Below are 20,668 nucleotides of genomic sequence, written 5' to 3'. Positions count from 1 at the left end.
AAATTTGTTTTAAATTTCAAGTCCAAGTGACATATGCCCCTCCCCCCCCATAGAGCCCCAGGTGGGGGATGGGGATGCAGCAGGAATAACACTCCCCTCCCCCACCAACGCCATACAGTAACCTCAATGGTTTCAGGGTTCCCTGCAGGGCCACCCCTCAGCTACAGAAGAGCACCTTCTGGAGCCCTTCTCTTCCCACGCCCCCACCCTTTGCTCCTTTCAACCCTCTGCCCTCCTCCCCTCCCCACCCTTTCCCTCCTGGGTGTCAGAGCTCCAACCAGGGTTGCTTACCATTGTTGGCTTTGCTCAGTAGAAGAAGGTGGAAACTTTGGGTCCTGAGAAGGAGGAGAGGGCAAAAACGCTGGCATCACGCCTGGGCCTCTGGATAAAAACCATAAAAACTAACCAACTGCTCACATTGGGAAGGTTAATCTCTTGATGGCATATCTTACTGCCTTATTATGCCAAAACTGTGTCTGTCTACTTTCCAGTCTTGAGTTACAGAAAGTGTTTTTATTTTTTAATGGAGGGGGTTAATTGTGGGAAAATCTAATGAGATTTTTTTTTTAAGCCTTTGGCATACAAACTTTCATAGAGGTTAAAACCTTATAAACTACTGTGCAAGAATATTCCAGACGGACTTATAGTGCCTGCCTACTCTCTTCACAGGCGACTTCCCAGAGCTAAGTTGATTAGCTATATTTCCTTTTTAGCTCCCTGAAGAAATGGTAATTATTAAACTTCTCCAGAGCTCTGGAGTCTGAGCTTCATTGCCTTTGGCACTTCAAGTTCCAAATATAAATGCTTACTTTCGTAGTTCAAGTGTTGCTTCAATTAGTAAATATTCAGTCTCCAGTTCTGTATACTTTCTTGGCAATGTTCTCATTGGCACTGAAGTTTTTATTTTTCTTAACATCGTTAGTTTTGATGTATGGATTCTTCTTGGCCCTTGGAATATTTTTAAGCCTTTGATGGATACAGTGGATCATTTTCATGGTTACAGTTTTTTTATGAAACGGGAACATGATTTTCTTGACTAAAATCGTATTTAGAAGTTGTATCGAAGCACAACGATTGAAATACCAAATCTCCAAGATGAGAAGTGTAAAAAGTAAGGCCCACAGTTTCACTGGAGGAGTGAGCTGAGGTAAATGCTAACACTAGCTTAGCCCAGGCTGTTTTGTTGACACGCAAGTTCGAGAGAGTCAAACGGAACGATCGTAAGCATCTACAGGACCCTACCTATTTGGGAGACTTTGAGAAGCCATTTATAACAATAGCTCATATTTTCTAGAGCTTGTTTATGAGGCTCTGTGACACACATTATCTCAATTAACCTTCACCCAACTTTGTGGATGGATGGTGTTTCCACTTAGAGCTTACTCCGTGAGCCTGCACGGGTGCCTCCTCTCACCCTTGGTCATGTATAAGGTCTGGGGCTGAATGCCAGCCCAGCCAACCCAAACCTGTGTCTCTTTCTATTTTGTCATGGCCACCCCAATGGGGACTGACACCTCCAAATCCAAAGCAAGAACTGATGGCTTAAAATGAAGGTTCACGGGGCACCTAGGTGACTCAGTCGGTGAAGCGTCCGACTCCTGACTTTAGTTCGGGTCATGATCTCACAATTCGTGAGATCAAGCCCCACATCAGGCTCTGCACAAACAGTGCAGAACATGAACACTTGTTGAATGAATGAACAACTTAAAAAGGGCTTCCCAGCATAGACGTAAGATTCCAGGGAGCTGGACGCCCCCTGAAAAGACACAGAACCCACAAAACACACAGCATCAAGCCAGCAAAGGTGGCTCAGGTTCCCAAAGAGATTAAACAAAAGGGGGAAACCAGGAATGTGGAAAGGGGGTGGGGGTGGGGGGGAATTCCAGAAACACAAAGCACTCTCAGAGGCCTGCAATCTTAAAATGAGAGATGCTGGGGCAGGAAATTAAAGGCACATCAATGAAGACATAGAAAGCTTAATCCCTGAGCACATGAAACCCAGGGAGTGGTTTGCAGCCTTCTAGGCGGTGGAGCCCTGGAGGCTGGGGGAACACTTGAAATCCCTGCAAGCTTTCAAAATACTGATGCCTGGTTCCACTGCCCAAGGTTGGATTGGGCCGGCCTGGAGTTTGGCAGGGACACCAGAGACCCTGGTTTTTAACCAGCGCCTTCCTCCTCCCCGCTGGTAATTACAACACACACTTCCAGCCTATCCAGCCCACACCCTTCCTTATAAATGAAGACACTGAGGCTTAGTGGGGAAAAGAGCCCGGGATCCGCAGCAGATTAGAGACAGTGTTCAGGCTGGAACCCAAGTCCGTTGTTGGCTCCCTGCTCCTGGGCCCCGACTCCAGGAGGATGAGCGGCAAGGCTCACGCGGCTTACCTCTGGCCTCCCCCTCTCCCGCCCTAAGGTCAGCATCACTGTGATTGAGGCTCGGCAGCTCGTGGGCTTGAACATGGACCCCGTGGTGTGCGTGGAGGTGGGCGACGACAAGAAGTACACATCCATGAAGGAGTCCACTAACTGCCCCTACTATAATGAGGTCAGTGCCCCGTGGCCCTGGGTGGGGGGATGAGACTTCCCTAAATGTAGCAGGAGGCTGGGGTCCAGCCACCGCCCCCAACCCAGGCCCATTAGAAGCAGCTGGGAGTCAAGGGGCACGAAGGGCTACCAGCAAGGGGGTGGCCCGTGCTGTTACAACCCATTAAGCCCATTTTACACGAGGGGACATTGAAGGTCCTGAAGAAAGTCCTTGCCCAGATGCTAAGGGCCAGAGTCACCCTGTCTGCCGGGCTGCCTCCATGGTGCCTGAACCTCTGTGGGGATCCTTCCAGAGCACTGGCCTTGACTCTTAGGGCATGAGAGAGAAAAAGCCCACAGGCCCGCACGGCTGGGACATCAGTGCTCAGGAAATGCCCAGCCCCCAGCCCCACGTAGCCACCTTCCCAGGAGTCAGGAAATTCTGCCTCCACATCTCTGATCTTACATCAGGGCACATCCCTCACTGGAAAAGCCTCTAATGGATACAGAGACAGGTGCCCCTGGCCTTCCATGGTTATATGATGTGGCAAAGCCACGTTTGGCTGACTCAGGGACTCACCTTGCACCCGCCCCGCACACCTCGTGTTTCGTCCAGCTTGCTTCCTCCGTCCCAAGAAAACAGAGCTGCTCGCCCCACTCTGTGTGTCCCCAGCAAACTCCTACTCCCTCCAGAGCCCAGGCCAAGTGTCCTTGCCGTGGAGTGGTCCTCCTTGCACTCTCTGGGTCAGAAGTCAATGCACTTCTTCTTCTGTGGCAATAATGTCTCTGAATTGCGGTTGGTCCTTCGTGTCTCTGTCCCTGGTGGACTGGAGGCTCCCGGTCTCCTGCATCACTGTGGCCCAGCCCAGAGCCTGGCGTGTCTCTGGAAGCATTGGGTAACACTTTGCAGATGGTTACTCCCTCCCCGCCCCCCCCACCCCCGCCCTGAGGAAAGAACCAAACATTGCTGAATATGTGCTGCGCTTCAAGCCCATGCCTGGCAACGCAGGGGCTGCAAAGATGACAGTTTTTGCCTGAACAGGCCACCGCCTACTTCTAGCCTAGAAACGGTTTCCCAAACTCCATGTTTATATGCACCAAGACTATTCCTTCCGCTCACGTGAATCTTAAATTTGTTCGCCATCACGTTTGTTCTTTTTCACAAACCCAGGTAGCTCTGATTTAATTTCTGTTTCCTCTAAACCAGCGTTTCTCAAACTCATCACTGAGGACATTTGGGGCCAGTTTTTGGTATAAGGGGCTGGACTGTGAATGGTGGGATGTCGAGCGGCATCCCTGGCTCCTACCCACTCGATGCCAGTGGCAACCCCCACCGGTCTCCAGGCCTTGCCAAATGTCCCGCCCCATCGCCCCCGTTGAGAACCACCACTGCAAATGATCTTCCCGTGATTCCTCCTGGTCCCAAAGTGGGGCTTTCTTTTCTTTTGCTTCTTGTCCTATGCCATGTTCCTCTTCATTGAAAAATATCCCTGGTCCCAGAGGTGTACTACTTCTGGCTAATTCTCCGAGTTGGCAGGAAGCTTCCTTTGACTCCACTGAACGCAAGGGAGGGACATGAGAACAATCAGCACGACTTAGCAGACTTCTAGGTGGTTAGACAAGGGAAATATGCTCGGGAAACACAAGGAATATGACCACAAGACCACTCAGAGAGTGCAAAATTCTGGTTTTAGCTTGGCTAGCTCGCTCTGCTGGGGCTGACACAGCTCTGAGACAGCTGGCCTAGCCTTTGCCTCCTGCCCAGCTCGAGACCTGTCTTCATGTGGAGGGAGGCTCACGGCCATTGCCCTCCTAGAACAGCCTGACTGTTCCAAGACCAGGCCAAGACCCCTTCTCCATGGGCACATCTGGTCCAAGTCACTGGCATCTTCCTTCTGCCTAAACCACTCTCCCCTCTGCCCTAGATCCTTCTCTTTCTTCTTCCCATAGAATCTAGCATTACCCAGTCCACTCAGCGCCCCCAATTCTGCCTTCATTTTTCCCTCAGCTCCTCCTTTGCCTATAAGGTGTTCTACTCTTAAATATTCTCTCCGAGTACAACTAGGGGAAACCCCACTGCTCAGGGACAGGTACTAGAAGTCTGTCTGTCTGTCTATCCACCCACCCACCCCTCCATCTAGCCATGTCTTTCCCAATCCCACGTACTTCCTAGTGACCACCCCTTTCTGTCCTCACACTCACAGTCCAACTATGTGGGCTGTCCCCACTGCCTCTCTTCCCAGTCATGCCTCGATCTCTGCCCCCTGGCTTCATTGAAACTGTCTTCCTCTGGGTCACCAAAGACCATGCGGTCCCCTAAGCATAAGTCCACGTGCCTCTCTCTTGACTGCCCAGCCCTTTCCATCCTCTCCACGACCCACCCCCCCTCCCCCGCCCTGGGGGCCTCTCTGTTCCTTTCCCCTTCTCTCCAGCCCTTCCCCCACTGCCTTTCCTGACATGCTCCCTGTGCCCTCTGCTGCTTCTTGGAGCCCTGCCCTGGACCGGTCCCTTCCCGTTCTCTCCTTCGGTACCGCCCCCAGCCCCAAGGCGTCAGTTGTCACCTGCATGTCTAGATCTCCACCCACCTCTCCAGAGCTTCAGTGCCCCCGGCCAGTGCCACCCGGACATGTTGCGTCACACACAGCAGTTGGCGTGTACGGGGCACTGACCACGTGCACTCATGGGTTGAACGCGTAACAAGGGTCAGCTCGTTCAGACTTCATGACCAGGCCTCCAAACCCCGCCCCCTCTTTGATGGTGCCCCTGGGGCAGTTCAACACGGCAGCCCCGAGCACTATCCCAGGGTGGTAAACTGAGACCCAGGGAGGAAGCGATTGGCCTAACAGTAAAAACTCGGTAGATCTGGTTCTAAAGGCAGCACTCTTACCCACAGTGCTCTAGTGTGAGTCCCCAGAAGCCAGGAATGGACTCTCCTTAGACATTGACCCGAAGCCTGTTGGCAACGTTTCTTCCTTGTCTCTGCCCACACATTCACCAAAGCAGTGGTCCCTCTGTGCGCTGCCCCCCCACTCTCATTCCTGGCACCTGCACACCAAGGCCAGGAGAAATGGGGCAGGGGCTGAGTGGCAGCTCCCAGCTCAGGGAGGCAGTTCACACCCACCACATTTTACATTTCACATTGGGTGTGAAATTGGGTGCCTTCACAGCCTTATTTTACATTTCAATGCCGCTGAAATCAGGACAGACCTTCTAGGCAGTAGAGCATCGTGGCTTAAGGGCACTGTGTTGCCTGTATTAACTGCACGGTATCTTGTGGTATCTTACCGAGGCTCTGAGCTGGGTGTCGTTACTCCCATTTCACAGCTCAGGAAACAGATTCAGACAGGGTGCTGCCCAAAGCCACACAGCTCCCACCTGCCGCGGGGTCAGGGGGGACCAGTGGCGACCACCGCTGCTCGCCTGAACTTCGGGGCTCAGGGGAAATGGCCAGAATACGAACGGGCACTGCTAGGAGGGAGGGACTCATCACTGCCCTAGGCCGTTAGCCGCTGTCCGCTGGGTGAGAGCAGCTCTGGGTCCTTCCCCCTCCAGTACTTCGTCTTCGACTTCCACGTCTCTCCGGACGTCATGTTCGACAAGATCATCAAGATCTCGGTGAGTGGGGAGCCACTAGCTCAAACTGCACCTTCGTGTGCCCTCCAAAAGGGCACCCCTCCGGGCGGACCAACCGTTAAAAGGCAGCCCCGTGCCCAGACACACAGCTGGGCTGATGTGGGCCCCTGTCACCTGTTTAGCCAGGTGCCTCTGTATAGGGTCTGACCTAGTGACCCGTACCTGGCAGTCAGCAAAAATGAGGGCAGGAGAGATTGATGCTGAGCCTCAGCGAGCCGTCCCTGCCCTGCCAAATGCCCTCCCGCTTCACCGAAAGGCTCCATGGCCCAGAAAGACAGGTGGTGCCACCATCAGACCACCTCACCCCTACCCCGCGGAAAGCCTCAGCCCTGCCCCACCTGACTGGGGGCTGGTGGTTCTGCCCGGAAGGTGATTCACTCCAAGAACCTGCTGCGAAGCGGTACCCTGGTGGGGTCCTTCAAGATGGATGTGGGAACTGTGTACTCCCAGCCTGGTGAGTATCTGTGCCCACAGCTCAGCAAGTGTGGCACACGCCGTCCTTCCCGCCCTGGTGATCCCTGGGCCAAGCCTGGCCAGGACCATAAAGTCAGTGTGAGGCTACTGGGGGGCGTGGCATGATGGGGTGCCGCACACGGCCGCCGTGACTACCTGTGTTCAGGCTGCTGGATTCACAGGAGCCCCGCAGGGTAAGGGCATCGCCCCCTTTTTTTTGACCTGAGGGGCCCGGGGCTCAGAGAAGCGCTGGGGCTTCCCCTGAGTCACCCAGTCGGTCTGGGGCGAAATCAGGCTGTGTGACTCCAGACACCCACGGAGCCACACTGTCCTCTCCACAAATGCAGTGTGGCGGCTTCTGAGGGATGCGGGGCCCGCCGACCATCCATCGAGGGACCCGGGCCTCCCGAGAACAGCCATGAAGGGCTGTGGTGACTAGTAGCATTGTGGGTCCCCGCAGGCCGACACTGGATGCGGTTGGTGAGGGAACCCTGAGGGGTGGCCCAGAGGACTCGTGAGGCATGGGCCGGGCAGGGGAGGTGCCCTCAGCCTGCCAGATGATGATGACTGAGCACACGGCCAGCTCGGGAACCACGGGCATCCAAGCCGGCACCGGACCCCAGCCCGTGTCCCTGAAGTGAACCCACCACTCAGGAGGCAATAATGACTCCATTGGGCCCTTGGACAGGGACGATACAATGTCACCCAGAGTGTCATATTTGACCCTCACGAAACAGGGAGGTAGGCATCAGCGTTCCTTCCCATTTTACAGATGAGACAAGGTGCCACTAAACTATTAAGTTAAATAAATTGGCGATTTCTTCCGGTTCGACCTTGTAGACATTCGGCTGGTGCACGCTCTGTGACTTAGACTAGGGAATCGGAGCCCAGACCCAAGGTGATACACACAAACATCACAAAATCATAGAACACTCAACCTGCAAGAGACCTTAAAACATCTAGTCCAGCTTTTCTATGAAGATGAAGAAACTGAGGCCCAGGGTACTGAAGAGACTTGTCCGGAGCCTCCTGGGAGTAGAACCTGGTCTCCCGGCTGCCAGGCCAGCCTTTTCCACTGCCACACACACGCCGTGGTCCTCAGCAGAGGGTGGCCCCGGTGACCATTAGCGCTGTAGGGAGCAGGGAAGAGGGCCAGTCTCGATCTGGTGCCTCCCAGGGAAGCAGTCCCCGCTGTGGGCCGTGGGCTGGCGTGACACTGGCGTCCTTGAGGAGGCATCCCACCGCCGTGCCGGCAGCAGGGGTTTGGAGAGTCAGTGAGGAGCCTGACGTGGGCCCCTGGGCTTCCCGGCGGTAGAGTCCTGGTGAGGAAACCACCGCCACTCAGGGAGCACCAGCTAAGTGCCAGGCACCCGGCTATTGCACACCGTCCCAGCGGGCCTACCCCCACGGCCCCGTGTAGACATCATCACTGCGTTTCACCGGCAGGAAACAGGCTCAGCAAGCTTACATAGCGGGTCCAGGGAAAGGAAAAGAATGCGAACCCAGGCCCAGGGGGGCCCAAAGTCCAGGCTCTCCACTAGGGTAACCCACCGCCAGATTTGCTGCTTCTCCTGAATCTGTTCCTGAGCCTGGTACCCTTCAGAGGAGCCTGAAGTGGCATGGCCCCTTCAGCTGGGGCACTGATGTCTGCACTCTGACGGCCTCTGTTTTGGCCTGACCTCCCCGATGAGTCCCTGGTTGCTGACCCAGCCACGGAGTCGCTGGAAGCACGATGCCAGGGGCACGGGACTCCTGGGTGCTGCTGGGAGTCAGTGGTAGCAGGATCTTATGGAACTGGTAGGCTTTCCCGGGGACCGGGACCTGTTTTCACCCTGGCAGGACCACATTTGCGCCATCAGATGCAGCCTCGGGACACTGCTCAGTCACCACAGCTCCCTGCTGGAGATGAGGAAGGGTCGTACGAGGCCCCGCCCATCCTCTGGTACCTCGTAGAGGAGGCCTGGAGTGCTTGCAACCTCCCAGCCCAACAAGCCTTCCCTGGCGGGTGTCAGAGAAGTTCGAATGGGGGAAGGGTAGGAAGGAGCCATTCCAAGCTCAGAGAACCGCAGCTATAAAGGCAGAGGGGTATGAAGAGCGCCTCGAATTGTTCAGAGAGGAGAAAGCAGCCGGGCCCCGCAGGAGCACAGGGGCAGGGCGGGATGAGTGGGGTGAGCCGGGCAGGGCTGAATCGGGAGGCCCCACAGACCACGCCAAGGTCCGTGGTCTAGATACCCCAAGCACTGGCGAGCCCCAGATGGTTCGAAAGGAGGAGTGAGGGAGGGGAAGCCTCTCTGAAGGTTCTGTGCGGCAGCTGTGTGCAGGTTGTCCGCAGGGGTGGGCTAGGAGGGCTGCAGGCCAAGAAACCAGTCTGGAGGGTCTTCTCTTCAAAGACACCACACTCAGGGATGCGGGACCTTGTCCCAGCTGCTCGCACCTCTGGGAGCCTCTGTCTCCTCCTGGCCATGCTGGGGACCGGGGGCCTAAAGACGCTCGGCCCCGCCGCTCTGCAGCTGTCCCAGGGCGGCAGGTGCAGTCCCCACCCCTCGCCACTGCAGAGCACCAGTTCCACCACAAGTGGGCCATCCTGTCGGACCCCGACGACATCTCCGCCGGGCTGAAGGGCTACGTGAAGTGTGACGTGGCCGTGGTGGGCAAGGGGGACAACATCAAGACGCCCCACAAGGCCAACGAGACAGACGAGGATGACATTGAAGGGTGAGGCTCCCATCCCGCCACAGCCCCTGGACACCTGACCTAATCCTTCCTTTCCCCAGCAGGAGACCCTGGGGAGGACTTGGCCCTCAGACCCCACCCCTCACTTCCCTCACCCCTGTCCTCGCCCACCCCCAGACAGCCCAGCTCCTCCAAGAAAGACCGAGGGCAGGGCTGGTCTCGGCGTCCGCAGACTCTCCTCCCAGGAGAGGAAGGACTGAGGCGGTGGGGTGTGGGGGAGGGGGGCCGGGGGGGCAGGAGTTCACGGAGATTGTTCCGGGCCCCAAAGGTCTGCCGACGCCAGGGCAGGACCGGGGTGCCCAGGCTGGGCCACCACAGCCTTAGCTGTATACACTGGCAGGAACTTGCTGCTCCCCGAGGGGGTGCCCCCCGAACGCCAGTGGGCCCGGTTCTACGTGAAGATTTACCGAGCAGAAGGGCTGCCCCGTATGAACACCAGCCTCATGGCCAATGTGAAGAAGGCGTTCATCGGGGAGAACAAGGACCTGGTTGACCCCTACGTGCAAGTCTTCTTTGCTGGCCAGAAGGTACTGGGGTGCAGGATACAGGAAGCTGGGTTTGGGGTGAGAAGCGTTAGAGGTACGGGATGATGGGGGAGGGGGGCTGGAGGAGGATGTGGGCAAAATCAGAAGCCGGGTGATGCCTTCGATCCCCTGGTGCATTGGAAGAGAGTGAGAGGTGACGGGAGCTCCAGCTGAGAGGGGCTGGGGCCAAGGCCAGGTTGGGGGTCCTCCCTGCCTCTGTGTTCTAGACACCAAGAGCTAAGGCAGGAGCATTGAAAGGGAGGAGAGTCTGAGAAGCTGGAATGGGGGAGAGCGCCTGCCAGATATAAGTACACACACACATATACACATGCCACACATACACATACACACATGCATACACATGCATATACACATACCACATATACATACACATATCCCCCACATGCATACACGTATACCCCCCACATGAATATACACATATACATACATGTGTGCACACACACAGCACATATACACATATACATGCATACATACAAACACCATCCATATACACATATACACATACACACACCTCAGATGTACACATGCATACATACATACCACATGCCCCGTATACCTACATATACATACACGTATGCATACATACACACATCCCACACACACATGCATACACACGCATATACATATACCACATATACATACACATATCCCACACATACACATACACACATGCACACATGCCTATATATACCACATACACACATACACACATGTGTGCACACACATGTAGACATACCATATATACATACACAATCCCACATACACACATGCATACACACATGTACACATACCACATATGGATACACACATGCCACACATACACATGCATACGTGTGTATATGCACATCCCCCACACACATACACACATACACACATGCACACATGCATATATACATACCATGCATGCATACATAATCCCACATACACATACACACAAATACACACATCACACATACACACATATACACATATCACATACACACACCTCACATGTACACATGCATACACAGACCACACCTACACACATGAATACACACATACACATACACCTGTGCACATACACATTGCACATATACAGACACATATGCATACACACGTACACACATATGCACACATATACACATATGATATACACATACACACACCCCAGATGTACACATGCATACACACATACCACATGCATATATACATAGCCCATATACATACATACAATACACATGGGCATGCATACACACGACGCATACACATGCATACCCACGCATATACACGTACCACATATACATACACACATGCCACACATACACATACACACAAATATGCACACATCACACATATACACATGCATACACATACTCCACACATACATACATCCTACACGTACACATATGCATGCATACATAATGCACATACACATATACATCCACACAGTCCACACATACACACATGCATACACACACATATATACATATCACACACACACACACACCCCACATGTACACATGTATACATACCCCCCACATGAATGCACACATACATACATGTGTGCACATACACACACCATTATATAATATACATGCATATATACAGACACCACAATACACACATGCATATACATACCACATACACATGCATACACCCCACATGTACACATGCATACACACACCACACGTACACACAGGCATACACACATACCCCACATACATACATACACATATACATATGCATACATACACAAACATGTACCCACACACCCCCACACATGCATATACACATATACATGTGCACACATATGCACACCACATAGACACATACACTTGCACACATACACACACCACACATACATATACATATATGCATGCATGTGATATACACACACCACACATATGCGTACATGCACGCACACACACACACACAAACCCTAACCTTTGCTCCCTCCCACCAGGGCAAGACATCAGTACAGAAAAGCAGCTACGAGCCGCTGTGGAATGAGCAGGTCGTCTTTACGGACCTGTTCCCCCCACTCTGCAAGCGCATGAAGGTGCAGATCCGAGATTCCGACAAGGTCAACGACGTGGCCATCGGCACCCACTTCATTGACCTGCGCAAGATTTCTAATGATGGAGACAAAGGTCAGCAGCAGGAGACTGGGTTAGAGGGGAGGGGACTGAACAGAAGGAGGGAGTAAGACCTCCCCCCTCACACCTCCACACCTCCACCATCTCACACCTCAGCCTGAAGGGCCTGGGCATTGTGAGGGCTTGGTCAGGAACCCCTGCCTCAAAGGAAAGTCATGGCTCAGGTCTGCACAGAGCTGACAGAGCCTGCCTGAGCCAGGCTGCTTGGGTTTGAACCCCAGCCCTGACAGTTAGTAGCTGTGTGATCTTTGAACCTGTTTCCCCATCTATAAGATGAAAATAATTATGTGTGTATACATATAGGTTACATATATGTATGTGTGGACTGCTGCCATAGTCCCTATCTACAGACTTGTAGGGACTGACCCCTTCTAGGACCCAGGCACTGGGTACCAGGGAAATAGAGCAAGAGAAGTATCCATTCTTGTCCTCATGGTGTTCACTGGGGACTAGAAAGGTGGATGTGCTACCAAATGCTCAAAACCTAAGGCCAAAGGCACAAAAGGCCACATATCATATGATTTCGTGTATACGAAATGTCCAGAATAGGCAAATCCGTAAAACCAGGAAGTAGGTTAGTGGTTGTGGGGGAGGGGAAGTGGGACTAACCGCGAATAGGTACAGGGTTTCTTGGGGGAAGGGATGCAAGTGTTCTGGAATTAGGTGATGGTTGTACAACACGGTGAATATACTAAAAACCTCCAAAATGCACATTTTAGAGCGGCGAACTTTCTATTATGTAAAGGATCACATTTTAAAATGGTGAATTTTATATCCTGTAAAGTATATCTTGATTTTTTTTAAGTGGTATAATTTGTTTTTTTTTTAATATGAAATTTATTGTCAAATTGGTTTCCATGCAACACCCAGTGCTCATCCCAACAGGTGCCCTCCTCGATGCCCATCACCCACCCCGCCACTCCCCATCAACCCTCAGTGTATTCTCGGTTTTTAAGAGTCTCTTATGCTTTGGCTCCCTCCCTTTCTAACTTTTTTTTTCCCCTTCTCCCCCATGGTCTTCTGTTAAGTTTCTCAGGATCCACATAAGAGTGAAAACATATGGTATCTGTCTCTCTCTGTGTGACTTATCTCCCTTAGCGTAACACTCTCCAGTTCCATCCACGTTGCTACAAAAGGCTATAATTTGTTTTAAACCAGGCAGAACGAAAACCAAACCAACAAAGCACACGCAGCAGAACTGGACCCTGTGTCACACAGGAGACCACAAATTCCAACAAACGGGAGAAGTTAGTAGGGACGAGGCGTTGGGCCGGCCTCCCCGGACAGAGCGGGGATCTTCGGAGAGGAAGGGGGAGGTCAGCGGAAGCGGGTGGGATGCCCGGTGAGGTGCCTAGCTACACAGGCAGCAAAGGGCCAAAAGGCCACGCTGAGGAGTTTGAGACGAGCTGGCATCTGTCTTTCAAATGGGCTGTGGGCAGCCCTGCTCCGCATGCCAGGAAGCAGGGAGCGTGACCCAGGGAAGTGCTCCTGGCCAGGGGGAAGGCCCCCCCCCAAGCCTGCCCACGCACAGCAGACGCGAGCTCTCCCTGCAGCCTCCTGTTAGCCGCTCGCTGGCCCGCAGGCTGTCTCTGGCCTCAGACATTTCACCGAGCAAGGCACGGGGTCCTCAGCTCTGCAACCAGGAGGTGCAAGCCGGAGCCCCCACAAGAGGTCCCACCACCCCGGGTGAGCCCCTTGTCCCTCTCCCCGTGGCCCACAGGCTTCCTGCCCACGCTGGGCCCGGCCTGGGTGAACATGTACGGCTCTACACGCAACTACACGCTGCTGGACGAGCACCAGGACCTGAATGAGGGCCTGGGGGAGGGCGTGTCGTTCCGCGCCCGCCTCATGCTGGGCCTGGCGGTGGAGATCCTGGACACCTCCAATCCTGAGCTGACCAGCTCCACGGAGGTGCAGGTGGAGCAGGCCACGCCTGTCTCGGAGGTGAGGTCCCGGGGGCGGGGCGGGGAGGGGGGCGCTGGGCTGTCCTCCAGAGCCCCCAGCTCAGCCCACTTCCCGCCATGGCAGCCTGGGCCTGGGCTCTGCCTGTGGCTGTCCTGTCTGTCTGCCTCAGAGGGCAAGACCCCATGACGAGGCCTCCTTCCCAGGGAAGCAGGAGCCTGCGCCCTGCTGGGGGCCTCTGTTCCTTCCTACTGCTTGTGCCTGACTCTGCCTGGAGGTCCCCAAATGGAGCCTCATCTCTGCCCGGTTCCTGGCCATGGGGGTCCTTGTCCAGGGATGTCCAGGCTGGAGGGCAAAAGAATTTGGGCCTCGGCACAATGGGGTGGGATGTCCCCCACCATCAGCCCGCAAGGCCCGTCTGTAAAGGAGTAGGGAGAAGCCTGGCACCGGGCCCAACATCCTTGCTGAGGTTTGGGGATGGTTTGAACTACCTTCCCCACAGAGCTGCACGGGGAAAATGGAAGAATTCTTTCTATTCGGAGCCTTCCTAGAGGCCTCAATGATCGACCGGAAAAATGGAGACAAGCCAATCACCTTTGAGGTGACCATAGGTGAGTGCTGGGCTCACAGAGGGATCTTCAGGCCTGGGAGCTGCTGGGTAGTGACCGCCAGGCCCTGCACCACAGGCGGGGGCAGGGGAGGGAAACTTTGACCGCTTCCCTTTGCACGTCCCGAAGCACCCACATAGTACCCAGTGTGCCTACTCGAGGGCACACACCTGCCCACAGGGGTACCACCTGCAGGGCTGAGCTGTGTTCCGGACATGAGGAAGAAAGTCTTCCCTGCAGAAGGGAGAGGGGACAGAGTAGGAATACAGCCCTGCCCGAAGCTGGACCTCGAGCTCAGCGGTCAGCAGGGCCGCTAGCAAGATCTTTGCAAGGGGCGGAGGACGTGGGCGCCTTCCCCCGGTTAGTGTTCTATCGTGTCCAAGCAGGTAGACTCGGGGCACCCTCCCCACTCCCTGATTCACCTCTTCGCTCCCACAAACCTGAAGTAGTGGATCAGCTGGTAGGAGCCTGGGGGGAAAAGACTCTAGGCCCTCACCCGCCGCTTTCTGCCTCCAGGCAACTATGGGAACGAAGTTGATGGCCTGTCGCGGCCCCAGCGGCCCAGGCCCCGGAAGGAGCCTGGGGATGAAGAAGAAGTAGATCTGATCCAGAACTCCAGTGATGAAGATGCCGGTGAGGGTGGGGACCTGGCCTCGGTGTCCTCGACTCCGCCCATGCGGCCCCAGATCACCGACAGGTGAGCCAGGTGCATGGACTCCCGACTCTCATGGCCTGGCCCTCCCACCTCCGGGGGCCCCAGTCCTCAACCCCCCACCTCCTCCCACCCAGGAACTACTTCCATCTGCCCTACCTGGAGCGCAAGCCCTGCATCTACATCAAGAGCTGGTGGCCGGACCAGCGTCGCCGCCTCTACAACGCCAACATCATGGACCACATCGCGGACAAGCTGGTCAGGGCCAGGCTGGGGGCGCGGGGTGCTTCGGAGGGCCTTGCCCAGCTTGGGAGCCTCCCCTGCAGCACACAAGGCAGCCTGCCCAGCAGCTTGCCAAGGGGAGGGTGGGGGACAGGGGGTGAGGATCGCAGGAATAGCCCCAGCGGGACCTCTGTTCCTGTCCCTGCTCCCATGTCCTGGGAGTGGGCGGAGGGCCCAAGGGCTACCTGGAGTGGAGTCTGGGAGTCCTGGCCCATCCGGTCCTGGTGTCCCCTGGGGGCTGCTGGCCACTCCCTCTGCCTGTGGCCCGCACTGCCCTCCCACCCCCCATCTAGCCCTGAGTTCTGCCCAGCCCCAGCAAGTCCACCGGGACCACAGCCCCACAGCCGAGAGGGGGCTTCTTCCTTCTGGAAGAAACAGAACCTGGGGAATTGGTGGTTTCCGTAAAGTGGCAGGACCCTGGGGAAGGGGACAGGGGAGCATGGCGCTAGTGAGAGGTCCCAGGTCGCTAGCCCCGCGGTCCCCTGATGCATGGGGGGAGATGTCTGGGGAGGCTGAGGTGGGGGGGTTGGAGCTCAGCATACGCCCTCACTCCGGGGCCACAGGAAGAAGGCCTGAACGACGTACAGGAGATGATAAAGACGGAGAAGTCCTATCCGGAGCGTCGCCTGAGGGGTGTCCTGGAGGAGCTCAGCTGTGGCTGCTAGTGAGACGGGAGGGTGGGGAGCAAGGGGCTGGAAGGGCGGGGGGGGGGCTGGGCAAGGAAGGAGGTATCTGCAGGCCCGCTGCCAGCCCATGGGCTCCGCTGAGCCCTGCCCCCCTTGTCCCCCAGCCGCTTCCTCTCCCTCGCTGACAAGGACCAGGGCCACTCGTCCCGCACCAGGCTGGACAGGGAGCGCCTCAAGTCCTGCCTGCGGGAGCTGGTGAGGACACACCGGGGCTGGGGGGGGAGGGTGCCGGAGGTGGGGGGGGACATCTGTCTCCGAGGTCACGGCCACCAGGGCCAGCCCCCTCCACCGTGCAGCATGGCCTGAGCCCCACTCATAGCACCCCCCCCACACACACAGGAGAGTATGGGGCAGCAGGCCAAGACCTTGCGGGCACAGGTGAAGCGGCACACGGTGCGGGACAAGCTGAGGCTGTGCCAGAATTTCCTGCAGAAACTGCGCTTCCTGGCAGACGAGGTGTGGCCCCCGTCAGCGCGGAGAGGGGGTGCCCATCCCCTAAACCGGAGTGACTAGAGCGGAGAAGGGGTTGCTGCACAGGAAGGGGCTGGGCAGGACCACCGAGGAGGCCCCTCCTTCTCTGACAGCCCTCAGGGGACGGGGGGTGGTGAACAAGCCCTTCGTCCCGTCGTGTGTTCTCTCCACTCCACCCGTGGGAGGGGAAGGAGGACCCGGCATCCGGGTCCCCTCTGCTCTGCAGACCCAGGCCTGGCCCTCTGAGGCAGAGATGCTGAGGGTCAGTCGGGCCCCGTGGCAGGACCCCTCCCTTAGCGGCCCCCCTCGCCCCTGACCCCAGCCTCAGCACAGCATCCCCGACGTCTTCATCTGGATGATGAACAACAACAAGCGCACCGCCTACGCCAGGGTGCCCTCCAAGGACCTGCTCTTCTCCATCGTTGAGGAGGAGCTGGGCAAGGACTGCGCCAAGGTCAAGACGCTCTTCCTCAAGGTGCCAGAAGGGGAGCGAGGCTGGGGGGAGGGGGCGGGGGCGGGGCTAGGGGCCAGGGTTTGCATCTGGCTTCCTTCAAGGGATCAGCCTCCCCTTGGAGGGAGTGAGCCCCCAGCCCTGGGGCTGGCAGGTGCTCAGAGAAAAGCTGGAGAGAACAGCAAGAGGGGGAGGGGGCAGCACCTGGCCCCCCCCCCCCCCGCACTCTTCCCACCCCAGCCCCCCTCCCCCGCCCCCCTCCCGTCCCGTGGGACAGCTTTGGAGGGGCAGGGGCAGCTCTGACCAAGGCCTCTGCCAGGCCTCCCGCCCCTCCCTCACCCCACGGGGCCGGGCAGCTGACCCCACGCCCACCCCCAGCTGCCGGGCAAGCGGGGCTTCGGCTCCGTGGGCTGGACGGTGCAGGCCAAGCTGGAACTCTACCTGTGGCTGGGCCTGAGCAAGCAGCGCAAGGACTTCCTGTGCGGCCTGCCCTGCGGCTTCGAGGAGGTCAAGGCAGCCCAGGGCCTGGGCCTGCACGCCTTCCCGCCCATCAGCCTGGTCTACACCAGTGAGTGACGGCCCCTGGGCCTGGGCCGCCCCTGGCTCCCAGCCCCGGCTCCGGGACCCTCAGCCTGCTCTACCCCACAGAGAAGCAGGCGTTCCAGCTCCGGGCCCACATGTACCAGGCTCGCAGCCTCTTCGCTGCCGACAGCAGCGGCCTCTCGGACCCCTTCGCCCGCGTCTTCTTCATCAACCAGAGTCAGTGCACGGAGGTGAGGGCCCGGGGCAGGAGGGAGTGGCTCTGCTCTGGAGTACTGGGGAGCCTGTGAGTGTGTGGGACCTGGAAGAACAGATCAGCCAGCACCCCAGATCCCTGGAGGACAGCCTCGCAGATGTCTGCAGGCCCCCGCCACACTGGTAAAGGCTTTAACTGTGGTTGCATCCACCACAGAGGAAAGGAAAGACATGGGGGTTGGGAGGGGCCCTGGGACCAACATGACACCCTTTCCCTGGAGTCCCTGGAAGCTGCGGCGACTGGGGGTGACTCCTGCTCACGTATCTGCCTGCACCACCCCACCCCCACCCCGCGCATTACCCACCACCCCGCTGCCCGGTGCCGCAGGTGCTGAATGAGACCCTGTGCCCCACCTGGGACCAGATGCTGGTGTTCGACAACCTGGAGCTATATGGCGAAGCCCATGAGTTGCGGGATGACCCCCCCATCATCGTCATCGAAATCTATGACCAGGACACCATGGTACGGGTGGGCTCCAGAACCAGGGACCTACGCCTTCGTCCCTGCGTTGCACCTACCTCGACAGCCACCTCCGGCTGTCTGCACCCAGCACCAGGGTGCTTGCCGGGAAGCTGGGGTGGGGGCGGGCCAGCAGCCACATGTCTCCTGCCCTGTCACTGCCGGCCAACCCCTGCCCGATGCCGTGGGCCGCCGGGATCTCAGGGAGGAGCTGGGCCAGGGTGTCCCCACCTCCTGCCACAGACCGGCCCAGCTCAGGCCCAGAATCACCAGGACACCTGCCAGCAAGGCCTGCTATCTCCAGCCTGCCCACGTCCCTGGGCTCCTCAGCCCCCTGCCCACACCTCCTGCAGTCAGCAACGGCCCCACGGCTCTCCGTGGGAGCTCTGGAGTGGGCAAGCAAGGATTGAGGCGACCCCTGCAGAGCTGGGGAGCCACCTCTCCAGCTGCTGGGATACCCCGAGAGCCCTGAACTAGACGTAGGACGATCTCACTGCCAGTCCCGAATCTGCCATTCGCTGCCAGCGTGGCCTTGGCCGAGTCTGCGGTGGGCCCTAAGGCCTGGCGTCCCCATCTGTAAAATGGGGCGGTCGCACCCGCCCCTCAGCTGCCGGGGCTACGGCGAGGCCTGACCGGGATCCCAGGCGTGAACGTGCGCGGTCCACTCGGGACCTGGGAGGCCACCTCGGTCATTTGTCCCGTCAGGGCAAAGTCGACTTCATGGGCCGGACCTTCGCCAAGCCCCTGGTGAAGATGGCGGACGAGGCGTACTGTCCACCCCGCTTCCCACCCCAGCTCGAGTACTACCAGATCTACCGTGGCAACGCCACTGCCGGGGACCTGCTGGCTGCCTTCGAGCTGCTGCAGGTGGGGCCGCGGGGAGGGGGGCCAGGGCCGGGGGCGGCCGAAGCTGGTGGTGGCCCGGGGCATCAGGGGCCCCGGGGCGTCGGCCATTTCACCTGACGGAGAACTCACGGGGAAGGAGAGTGTGATACTGTGACTCCCATTCCCCAGATTGGGCCTGCGGGGAGGGCAGACCTGCCACCCATCAACGGCCCGGGGGACATGGACCGAGGTCCCATCATGCCTGTGCCCGTGGGCATCCGGCCCGTGCTCAGCAAATACCGAATCGAGGTGAGTGAGGGCTCCGTCGGGGTCCTCCTGTCCCTGCCCTGGACAGGCCCTGCTGTGTTCTGGCTTCCTTGCCCCCTTCACTCTCTTTCCAGCAGGGCTCTTGTGCACACATTACGTGGTTGGCACCTGGGAGACTGAGGGCCTAGGAGGGAAAGTGACTTGTCCAAGGTCACACCCAGAGCCAGCACAGAGCCAGGCTCCCCCCCGCCCCCCATCCAGTGGCTGCCCAGCCTGCACTGAGTTACACTGCCTCGTTCCGGGACCTTCCCCGGCCCTCCTGTCCTCACCCCCACACCCACCCTCGCCCCGAAGCGCCTTAAGGACACCTGCCTCTCATCAGCGATCGGGGCCCTGCCCCTCCAGTCTTGTTGCCCACCCACGGCCCAGTTCCTTCTCAGGGGGCCCAGCCCACCCTCAAGCGGCCCCACTGAGGGGCTCTCCTCTCCCCACCCTGGCCCAGGTGCTCTTCTGGGGCCTGCGGGACCTGAAGCGGGTCAACCTGGCCCAGGTGGACCGGCCCCGGGTAGACATCGAGTGTGCGGGGAAGGGGGTGCAGTCGTCCCTGATCCACAATTACAAGAAGAACCCCAACTTCAACACCCTCGTCAAGTGGTTTGAAGTGGTGGGTGCCGGGCGGGGCGGGGTGCGGCTGGTGTGGCTGGGGGTGGCCCGGCTCCTCGGGTCCCCCCTTGAGCCCGGGCTGCCCTCGGCCCACACCCCCCAGGACCTCCCGGAGAACGAGCTGCTGCACCCACCCCTGAACATCCGAGTGGTGGACTGCCGGGCCTTCGGCCGCTACACCCTGGTGGGTTCCCACGCCGTCAGCTCTCTCAGGCGCTTCATCTACAGGCCCCCAGACCACTCGGCGCCCAACTGGAACACCACGGGTACGGCCACACCCCGAAGCCCGGGCCCGGCTGCATCGGCCCACGGGAGGGGCTCCTGCCCGCAGTCCAGGCCTCGAAGCCGCCAGCTGGCTCCTCAGGGGGCATCCCCAAGTGGGTGTGGGGGAGGCAAGGGGAGGCCCCATCCTGGGGGCCAAGGCTACCTTTGGCCGCCCCTCGCTCTAGAGCCAGAAAGGGCTGGAGCCAGACACACCCTTAGAGGGCCCGAGGGCAGGTGGCTTCCTCCACTGGCTCTTGGAGGAGACCGAAGCCTCCCTTCCAGCCTCCCTCCCAGCCCAACCTTCCCTGTTTCACTGCAGC

General features: G+C 57.8%; 1 protein-coding gene across 8 annotated transcripts in view; it reads left to right on the top strand.

The window, feature by feature from the left end:
* Nucleotides 1–20,668, top strand: part of OTOF (otoferlin) — a 93,705-nt gene that overhangs the window by 58,264 nt on the left and 14,773 nt on the right. For all 8 annotated transcript variants that reach the window (XR_009248280.1, XM_058682781.1, XM_058682780.1 and 5 more), the window contains 21 exons: nt 2,414–2,545; nt 6,076–6,138; nt 6,526–6,610; nt 9,165–9,324; nt 9,683–9,869; nt 11,830–12,016; nt 13,743–13,966; nt 14,427–14,535; nt 15,049–15,229; nt 15,322–15,442; nt 16,030–16,130; nt 16,257–16,347; nt 16,492–16,608; nt 16,946–17,098; nt 17,453–17,642; nt 17,723–17,847; nt 18,198–18,332; nt 19,035–19,196; nt 19,344–19,463; nt 19,924–20,085; nt 20,188–20,350. Coding sequence is in view for 7 of the 8 variants with exons in the window: in XM_058682781.1 (XP_058538764.1) it covers nt 2,414–2,545; nt 6,076–6,138; nt 6,526–6,610; nt 9,165–9,324; nt 9,683–9,869; nt 11,830–12,016; nt 13,743–13,966; nt 14,427–14,535; nt 15,049–15,229; nt 15,322–15,442; nt 16,030–16,130; nt 16,257–16,347; nt 16,492–16,608; nt 16,946–17,098; nt 17,453–17,642; nt 17,723–17,847; nt 18,198–18,332; nt 19,035–19,196; nt 19,344–19,463; nt 19,924–20,085; nt 20,188–20,350 (2,968 nt within the window). In the remaining variant the exon portion in view is untranslated. The remainder of the gene's footprint in view (nt 1–2,413; nt 2,546–6,075; nt 6,139–6,525; nt 6,611–9,164; nt 9,325–9,682; nt 9,870–11,829; nt 12,017–13,742; nt 13,967–14,426; nt 14,536–15,048; nt 15,230–15,321; nt 15,443–16,029; nt 16,131–16,256; nt 16,348–16,491; nt 16,609–16,945; nt 17,099–17,452; nt 17,643–17,722; nt 17,848–18,197; nt 18,333–19,034; nt 19,197–19,343; nt 19,464–19,923; nt 20,086–20,187; nt 20,351–20,668) is intronic.

This window comes from Neofelis nebulosa, chromosome 9 (genome assembly GCF_028018385.1).
Source record: "Neofelis nebulosa isolate mNeoNeb1 chromosome 9, mNeoNeb1.pri, whole genome shotgun sequence".
Classification (NCBI taxonomy): domain Eukaryota; kingdom Metazoa; phylum Chordata; class Mammalia; order Carnivora; family Felidae; genus Neofelis; species Neofelis nebulosa.
The sequence above is the reverse complement of the archived record's forward strand: the minus strand, read 5'-3'. Positions and strand labels throughout refer to the sequence as shown.